The sequence below is a fragment of the Podarcis tiliguerta genome (assembly GCF_965153285.1).
Source record: "Podarcis tiliguerta genome assembly, chromosome: 12".
NCBI lineage: Eukaryota > Metazoa > Chordata > Lepidosauria > Squamata > Lacertidae > Podarcis > Podarcis tiliguerta.
Window position 1 is genome coordinate 41,126,993 of NC_139545.1, and position 10,191 is coordinate 41,137,183.

Here is a 10,191-nt window from a genome sequence, read left to right on the forward strand (position 1 = left end):
AAAATAAGCTGATAAGAACTACCACAACCTCTGTGAATAAAAATGGCATGTCTAACCCAGTGTCGAGCACTGACCACCCAGATGCGCTACAGAATATGAAAAGCTTTCCACTCTATTGGCCATTTGAAATTTCTATCTATTTAGAAATTAGATGCAAGAGGATACATATGTTGACCATAACAGGCTAAACTGATCCAATCCTTCCCATCATCCTTCTCATGCTTAATGAACCCTTCAAAGAAGGGTTAATTTCTGAAAAATGGCAAATCAATGGATAACTGCACAAAAACAAACCACCAGGTGGGTGTCACCAGAGAAATATTAAGTATGCTCTCACTATTCTAACACACAGTAACTGAGTGAGCTTAGTTCTTATACATTTAGTATAAAAGGTTTGTGTACATAAACAAGATTCTTGCTATATTGTTACTTCATACCTTTTTTTAAGACACAAAATAGTTCAAATTTGACTGTGATGCATCTCATCTTACCTGTACTTGTTCTGTGGAACTGCTACTGAGTTCATCTCCAGATTCTGAATCCTGGTGGATTTTCTCTGAGCCTTCTCCTGCAGAATCACAGGACTGTTCTTGCGAAAAGCTGGTCTTTTCTATCTCCACACATTCAGAACAAGAAAAATGGGACACAGAGAATGTTCTGTTCTGATTGGAAACTTTAGGGAACTGAAATTCATTTGATTTCCCATTATTCTGCAAAAGGTCCAAGCTCAGGCCAAAATTCTGACCTGGGCTAATGTTTGGTCCCAAATTCTGATTGGCATCCCGAACTGTGCTAGACACTTGAACTGGAGAAGATTTCCCAAAACTAGAAAGCTCCGGAGACTTATTGACATTTTCTGTTGACCTCTGTAACCCATGCATAAGTTTTAAAGAGCTGTTTGGCAGCCCACCCAATTGCTTGATAGGTGGCATTAGTGCTTTGCGAGTTACTTCTTTCACATACTGTGCTGGCACATAGAATGGCTTTGAGTTTTCATCCCTCTTAACTTGCCACCAGTCATCATTCGTCTTTTTCACTAAAATGTATCTCTCCCCTTGTTTAATCACAATCCTTTTGTCTTTTGCTTCGTATTCATAGTCATATTCAACTTCGATGTATAATGGACCTGAAAGAATCTTTCCACTCTTGTCGGCCATCTCTTGGAAGAAACTGTATTCACCTTTCTACATGAAAGGTAAGCCACATTATGGTCTTTCTTTCCCCCTGTAAGTGAAAAAAAATGTTATTACCACAAAGGAGTTTCAGCTGCATGCTGTTTATTGACTAGTCTCATATTTGGGATGAACTGGCTAACCAAATCTTTCGCAAAGTTTTTTCTCTCAGAGCCATAACTGGAAATTTCCCCAGAAACTTTTCTGAAATGTTTCCCCTTCCCTAATTGGCTTACATTTAGGCAAACAAAAGCTGTTGTTTTTTAAGTTTCACATGCAGTATACTGTAAATATCTGAAAAGATTTTCCAAATTGTCAGAATTAGTTGAAACTGAAATATTGGATTGAGGGAATTCAATAAAATGCCATATTTTAGTGCATGACAACACATTAACCTAGGATTCATTTTAAGAAAAATTCAGGGTACTGAAAACTCTGATCATGGATGAATAGCAGTGTACATAAATATAAGTGCTTTCTAGGCATAACCATATGAAAAATGTTAACTACAACTTTAAGTGGGACCATCCTGATGACTAGGTGTGCTTTGATGTTGTTCACAGGTTGCAACCATTTTGTGCATGTTCAATTGATGCACAACCACTGACACACACATCATTTTCAGCCCCAGAAGAGGGTGGAACGGGGCAGGCTTACATGAGACCGCTGATGTGCGCAATGACCCAAAATGCAACCCCGCACAAATGGGAAGTTGCCCGTACTGTAATTCTATTAATGTATTCTGATTGTATTTGCAACAGGATTTGTATCCTGAAAAGTGGAATAAATAAAATATAACAATTTCCATTTTCAGAAATATCACACCCACTTACCAATTTTTCTTGAGCTACTAGGTTCCCATTACTACATTACTCTTTTGAGAATTACTGCACTCTTATTCCACGAAATTAATAAATATTCTGCTAAAGTGGTATACAAGAGGGTTTTTTTGCCAGCAAGTTGCATAGGTGTAAGATAGTACGTTAAACATTAATAACTTTTTCTGGACCCTCATATCTGTTCGGCTCTTGCTCTTTGCCTGTTACTAAGCCTATTGTTTCGGTTACTTAGCAAAATGGATCAGGTCTTTTTTTAGTTCAAGACAATCCTATGATTACGTAGAGGATTTATTTAGTTCAGGTATTATTAAACCTTGTGGGGAATAAAAGAATGGTTTTGCTTAATTTGGCTCCCATATTCTGCTCAGATATCCCGTTAGTATTACTTCTCCTGAGTTCTGTAGTGCCATCAAATTAATAAATCACAAATCATTACCAAACATCTTGGAAAGTGTTCCCTTCAAGTTCTGTTACCTAATCTTATGAACCATAGAGGTCAGGATACTGTTAATAAGAATGTATACTCTTTAAGCATGCTTCCCACATTTTAATAAAACAGCTTTGCCAAGGTCACATTGCAGATATTTCAGCTGTTACATATATTTATTTCAGTGTAGGGTTTCTTTCCTCTTAAATTCCTTGAGTCTTTAAAGTGGGATAGGAAAAAAAACCCAGCTTATACATTTAACATCTAAAGGGGGTTGTTTCTGTTCAAACAAAATAACAAAGATTAATCCTTGATTAGGCAACAGACACTGATAATTCACAATGAAGGAAATTATTTCAACTGAATTCCAAAAGATGGTTTGACTACATGCAAATGAGACTGTAAGAACACTTGGGCTCACAGACTCCTTTATCCTTCTCATGCACTGTAATTCATTTCCTCCCCAGTTTAAAATAAACCAGTTAGTACTGTCATCTGAACTGGCAAGATATGGCTTGCACTTGCCCTCCTGCAAATCAAGATTGCAAACCAAAGTGTCATCCTAGCTTCCAGACTTGGTTTGCATGGCAAACACAACCACAGTCTGATGGAACAAACAACTATGGTTTGCCACAAACCAGGAAGTAATTCCAACATGCAAGGTGAGGAAAGGGAGCATGCAAGCCAAAGTATCCTTCCTGGGTCATTTATGTACCCATAGTTCTTAGTGAACTGGTTCAGAAATAACACCATTAGAAGTAGACAAAGGTTTTCTGCATGCTTACAGAAGGGAACCGAATCAAGTCAGCGCTAGACACACAGGATTTGTTGTTCCCAGAATAGAGATGTACATTTGAATGTGGATATCTGCATATCTTATTAAGGACCACCTGGGCCCTCATATCCCAGCTTAATCATCCATGTTAGAGGCCCAACTGGCCTCAACTAGAAGTTTGCTATTTAATGATCTCAGTCTTGTGCTATGGAACACTCAGCATCAGTATCTAACTTTAGTTCGGTCACTGACCAGCATAAGATAAAACATACGGATAAGCAGAACACATAAGACTTAAAACAGGTAAGGCGTAAAAACTAGTAATTAAAAGCTGATTATATCACACATACTTAAAAAGGTGGGAAAAGCGACAAACAGCTAAAAGCGACTATAAGGGAGGGAGTGTGAAGGAGCACAGGTCTTGCATTTGGGCCTAGTTTGTGGCACAAACCATCCTTTGATGGAACACTCTTCCAGCAGAGATTTCGCAAGCAGTGTCAGGTGTCTCTTGAAGACCTTTTAATGCTAATAGGCTATGAAACTGTTTAAAACTTTTTGCAACTATAAGTCGCTTTACTTTTTCTTTAAAATATCTTCATGTTTAAGAAGCCAATTGTAATGTAGAACAAATGAAAGAAAATACATGAGGAGTAAGGGAAATTCTTCAGCTCCAGCACAGTGCATCTTAAGGATCTTGTTGGACTGAGACCAAAATTTGTAAATGAAGAGGGAATAGAAAAGTCAGCTCTAGAAATAAAACATATGTGCCCTATTAAAACTACAAGAGAAAGACTGTAACTTTATAGAATACTGCCACCAATAATCAGTGTTTTATCCGCTTTTTGCTTCTATAAATTATTTCTTCCTGTCACTTTAATTTCCTATATAATCATCACAAGTGATGGAAGTACTACAACTGGGGAATAAAATCCATCTACCTAACTAGCTGAAATAATCTATTTATGCTGGTATAACCAACTGAAGTGTTTTTTAAATTTGTATTCTGTTCAAATGTTGAGCAGCAGCTCTAACTTCACAAAATCCATATCTCAAATGCCATTTCTCAAAAGCCGCATCCCGCCCCCCTTTTAAGCACTTAAATGAGCATCACCTGCTGTAGCCAATGGTTGATAAAGACAACCAGACTTGTGAGGGGGTAGAATAAAAATGAAGAGACATCCATCATTAGCATTATGAGAATACTAAGGCTTCAATCCAAACTTAATGGCTACATTTGTATTTCAAGCTAAACCAGGGGTAGTTAATGTGGTGCCCTACAGATATTTTAAACCACAACTCTAAACATCCATACTGTTGGTAATACCAGCTGAGGCTGCTAAAAGTAGTTCAATTCCCATCAGCCTCAGCCAGTATAGCCAACAGTTAGGGATGATGAGAGTTATACTCTGAAGCATCTGTAGCACAGCACATTGGTTCCTCCTTTTGTTAAACCACAGTTTGATGTGTGCTTGAGCAACAACAAACTACAAGCAAGCCTTGAGCTCAAGTCCCCACCACTCCCACAGTCAGGAGTTTGCTTCACTTTTGTTTCGTCCAAATAAAAAAACCCCATAGTTGTTGTTGTTTTTTAAAAAGCAAAACATGATTAACATTAACAATAACTTGCAACCAGCTCATAAACACTGTGCCAATGCAGCCAAAGGGGATCAGTTCTGAGTAGGTGTGCTGTAAGCATTAGAACAGAGGATATGGTAAACTGTATTATACACTAAATTTGCACTTTTCAAAGAGTGGATGTAATGTAGGAGGCAATAAAAGTGAAGTAGCATGACATTAAAGCCCACACACTTCACTAAACCAATGTGAGTCAACAAAGGGTGAGCAAGATCTGAAATTAGTACTAGAACCCAACCTTACTTTCAAAGCAGCAGTAACTGTACAAAAAAGGAGTACAAAAACATTTAGAAGGTTAGAAAGCAGTATAACAGAATCATCATAACATATCTGTGTATAATTCCTAGCCTGGAAACTATTTAAAACCAATTATAATTTGCTTCACTCGGTGTAATAACTGAAGCTCAGAATCAAAAAAATCACAGCACGGTCCAAACAAAAATTGGAAAAAAAACTATGCTACTATTTATGTAACCAAAAATACAAACAAGCTCTCTCAGTGTCATTTGGTTCTTACCGCAGACTATTGTGCTGGCAAACATTATCCCCTACAGCTGCAAGGAGCACATTAATGATGTTGTGATACAAACAAAGTTAGTCATTGAAGTCGTATTGGAGGACATTTAGATCCCCATGTCATAGGTTCTTACCAACTGAAGGCCAGATGAAAAAAAACCCAGCCAACTGTCCTCTGCACAATTGATGTTTTCTCCTATGTTGTAACTTGTCAGCATCTCAGCAACAAGCTTTAATTTAAGCACATTTTCATTAAGCCCACAATTTCTGGATGCCTATCACTTGAGAACATAATGCACATCCCCTGGCATAAACAGTTTTGTCTTTTATGCAAATTTTTCTGCAACCTATAAGTTTCACTTCAGGCAAGAATTCTGTCCATCAGAGGAATGTGAAGGCTTGCATTATTCTTGATGCTTAAGATCAAAATTTCTGACAAGAATAAAGTACACCACAGTCATCTGGAGAAAGGGTAACAGAAACATTTCTAGTCACCATGGCAGAAAAGCAAACACGCAATTCAAGGCCAAGTCCATGAGTTTCATAACAACATTCTCTTCACATTTGCTGAGGGAAATCAATTTCACACGCTGAAATTTCATCAGAATAATTTTGCTTGACAGCTGGTATGACTCATTTGTACTCAATTTTATATGAAATACTTTCAAAATGAGCCTAAAGATTTAAACACAGAGAGAGATTGTAACCATGGACAGTAGATACCAATTACCAAAAAAAGGTCAGCTCCTTCTTGAACACCTACACTAGGGAACATTTGAGGACAATGGGCTCTCCAAGAATACGGTATTTAAAATAAAAGCCAAACTGTACCTTTCTTGAAACTTGATTACAAACTCAGTTTCTCATAAACTGAATGCATAGTGTACTTACATGCCAAACAGCTTTAAAAAGCCAATTTCCCCAAAGTGTTTTTTTTATCAAAAGGGGGAGGGAATAACATCATATCAGTTACTTGCCTCTCTTATTCTACTCTTTTGTTATTGTGCTGACTACAATTGCAAACTATAAATAGCTAGAAAAGTCTGTGACTGATACATTGTGGTTAACTCATACTAACCAAGGCTCAAATCATTTTAAGGCCTGTATAGACAGTTGGCAAGGAAGAGAGAATGCAGAACTTCCGCTCAAGCTGGTAACTAAGCTATCCTCCTCCTTCATAATTTGTCCTAACTGGAGAAATGAAGTTACACAATGTACTCTCCTTTAATGTATCTATGTGTTTGTATTATTTGGTCAACTATACATACATCTACAACAGGGGTGTCAAACTCAAATTCACCGGGGGCCGCATCAGCAGTTTGGTCACCCTCAAAGGGCTGGTTCGAGTTCGAGTGTCTTCAAAGCCCATGACACCTTTAACAGCTGGATTAAGTAATGCAAAGCTTCTGGCTCATGGAACACTACACCTTGATTTCATTTGAATACATATATGAACATAAAAATTGTTTCCTGCTTGGCTTGGTGTTTAAGTTACACAAGATGTGCAGGTTTTAATTTTTCTCATTCCCCAATTTTTAATCGAGCATTTGTTTGGATTTCCCCCCCTTTGCTACCTACCCTAAACCTTTGAGGAGGGTGGGAACTGATGGCCGGACCCTGTAATAACATTGAGGGAAAAATTGCATGATGTGTAAATACCCTAAAAAATAAACCAATTCCTTATCAGCTTTCCCCCCATATATAAATTTTTGCAACGCACACCCTGCGGAAGCCGCGCCTGACGTTATTTACAAAACATGCACTTGCGTATCGAATTTGCTTTTGAATCACGAATCCCCAGAGGCGGAGGATGCTGTTCATTGGGCAGCGCGGAAACGCGCCTAAAGAAATAAATAAAGAAAAGCAAAGCAAAAGCACGCCGCCCCGAGTATTCACAGGGCGCGCTCCCGAAACACAAGCGCGCTCTCGGTCTCCCTCTCTCCAACGCACGCGAAGCCGGCTCTGCCCTTCTCCGCGTTCCACCTCGCGCAGGCGCGCTGCACTCCCGCCAGGACTTATTTCACCCCGGCGAGCCCGAAAAGAAGTTGCGAGCAGCAGCAGCGGCCTCCCATATCCAACCCCGCCCTCGCCGTGTCAAATAAGTCTCAGCTAGGTAGCTGGAGGAGGGGGAGGCCTGCGCCTGCCCCTGCGCAGAAGGGACCCGAGGCGCCCTGCGCGCGCACCGCAGCCCAAGCTTCCCTCACAGATATATATATAGACCAGACTACACGGGCCACATGACGAGGTCTGGCGGGCCGGATTCGGCCCGCGGGCCTTGTGTTTGACACCCGTGATCTACAAGCTGTATGTTGCATGTATGACTCTGTTGTAAGTCACTTTTGGTTGCCCTGGGCAACCCTGACAAATTTATTATTATATTTATCAATAACAACAATAACAATAATAATAATATCATATAGCTTGTGTGTGCATAACACAAAATAACTTATAACCAAATTAGGCTTTTACCACAGAAGCAAAATATACCACTTTAGGACCCTTCTCCACACAGGCAGCTTGACACAAGGCAAAATCCAGAGATAGCATAGATCTGTGTATCAGTTGCACAAACATTAATGCTTCCAGGCATGAAACTGCCCTGGCTCCCGAGGGTAAACGAAACACTTAAAGTTAGAATTCATATATATTTGCAGAATCAGGCTGTACCAGTCAAGTCACAGCGAACTACAAATTAAAACTGGGCCCAAGTGCGGACAGAGGTGGGATTGCCATTCCTCCCACCTGCCCTTACAAACCCACCCATATATATATATATACACACGAGAGTTACCAAGTGATTACTCTACAGGGAACCAACAAGTCAGCCCCCCATCCCATCCTGCTCATGTCGCAGAATGAAAACACCCCAAGGTCAAGCGGGGGGGGGGGCGGAGGAGTGTCGCGAGGAGGAAACCCGACGCAGCCCGTCTATCAGCATTAGGACTTGACACGGTCGTGTGCACATGACGCACCACCGGCTCCCCTTTAAACTCCGGCTGTCACGTTTCCCCACCGGAGTAGCCGAAAGTGTGGCTTAAAGGGCTTGCTCCCCTCCTCCTCCCTCCGCACACCTTTCCATGCTCCACCTAGGGGTGGGGCGGAGGCTACAACGCGCTTTTCTGATAGGGGGCGCAGGCGGGGGAGGGGTGGGGAGAGGAGGAGGAAGGGGCGGCGGAAGAAGAAGAAGAGTTGCTCCGGCTTAATTAAACAAGAAGCGCAACAGTGGGAGTGGGGGAGGCAAGGGGCAAACAGGGAAACCGTGTCTCTCCGTTCTTCCTTGCAAACAAAACGGTTGGGGGGGGGGGAAGAATCCCTGTGAAGCCAGCAACGCCCCCTCCCCAAACACGCACCTACTTCAACGCACTTCTGGCAGGCGCAGCACAGCACGCTGCTCCCCCCCCCCCCCGAATAACGGCCCACTCACCCAAACCGGAGGTCCAGGTCGCTCCGACTACAAGGCGGTATCCCCGCCGCCGCCGTTGCTTCTTCTTCCTCCTCCTTCCGCTTCGCCTCGCTCGCTCCTTTCTTCCCTCCTGCCCGCCTGCCTGCCTGCCCAGGAGCCCCGCCCCCTCCCGGCCTCAGCTCCGCGCCGAGTGTCAGCTCCAGGGCACCGCGCCGCCCGGCGTCAGAGGCCCCCGTCACGTGCCGGGGGAAGGGGAAGGGAGGGGAGGCGGGGCAAAAGGTGGAAAGGAGCGGCGCCGTTGGGAGGGGAGGCTTGGAGTGACAAGAGGAAAAGAGGCGGGAAGAGGGGGCGCGAGGGAGAGAAGGGCGCCTGCGGTTACTCATTTGAATTCCGCCCTCCGCCCTCTCTCTCGCCCCTTTTCTCTGCCCAGGCTGCTTGTTCCACAGAACAAAAAAGGGAATAAAATAAAGCTCACATGAAACACGCCACAAGCATGTGTCTCTTATTATATTACATTATATATTATATTATGCGTCTCGACCGAGATTAAGCTGTGTCAAAACCTGTTGCAGGGGGAGAGGGAGAGAAAAACTTTTTGTTTTGAAGGCAGAGGGATGCGTTTATTGAACCTTAATCCTCAAAACGGAAAGATTTCAAGGCGGCGTGTGGCGCCATGGCGCGCGAATGGAAGCGACCCCCGCAACAGTTGGTTAAAGGTGTAAATCCGACCGACGCGCGTTGCAATCAATATACGGAGGGAGTGGGCTAAAATGTTAAAGGGCAGCAGGAGGAGGACTATAGGAAAAGCACCCGCGAGCGCAAGTCTTGAGACGTCTTGGAAGCCGGGGAATAGTAAGGGTTTTGGGGGCGGGAGAGAGCCCGGTTCTTTTTTGCACAGTGGAGACACACGCACAAACAGAAAAGCCCTGGGATGCAAGAGTTTAAGCTGTGGGCATGTCCAAGCTAGCCACAGCCTTCGACGCAGCTGCCTCGCGGGAAGGGCTGGGAAATGCACGGAAGAAGCTTCCCGACAGACCTTCCTGCAGTGATATTGCAAACCCTGACACGTCACTGGGACTAGGAGTGCTTTGACATCAAAGCCTGAGGATGCAAAGGCAGGATGTCCCAAAATCAATTTATGCTAGGTTTTACAAATGCCTGGGGTTTTTTTTACCTGCCCTCGGATTTACTTCTGAGGGTACACGCGTAGTACTGCACCATTAATAGCCTCAAGCTCCAAGTCAGTAATACAGACACAAGCCTCATTTGTTTGGGATCTCATGGCTTAATACCTCAAATTTGATGGTTGGAAATGGGATACCTAATTAGATGGTGTTTTCGGTAATGTTCACAATTTGCAATCCATTTCCCCTCATTCAATGCATTTTGTTGTGTTATTTTCGCTGTTTTAATGCACCTTTTCC

General features: G+C 42.6%; 1 protein-coding gene and 1 long non-coding RNA gene across 13 annotated transcripts in view; one reads left to right on the forward strand and one right to left on the reverse strand.

The window, feature by feature from the left end:
- Nucleotides 1-1,157, reverse strand: part of ARHGAP12 (Rho GTPase activating protein 12) — a gene marked incomplete at its 5' end in the record, with an annotated part of 60,714 nt that extends 59,557 nt beyond the window's left edge. For all 12 annotated transcript variants that reach the window (XM_083406251.1, XM_083406250.1, XM_083406249.1 and 9 more), the window contains one exon: nucleotides 492-1,157. In XM_083406251.1, the coding sequence (XP_083262377.1) occupies nucleotides 492-1,157 (666 nt within the window). The remainder of the gene's footprint in view (nucleotides 1-491) is intronic.
- LOC310661122 lies at nucleotides 1,091-9,258 on the forward strand. Its single transcript, XR_014503744.1, has 2 exons — nucleotides 1,091-1,230; nucleotides 8,806-9,258. It is a non-coding gene; the product is annotated as an uncharacterized lncRNA (long non-coding RNA).
- The last annotated feature ends 933 nt before the right edge of the window (nucleotides 9,259-10,191 follow it).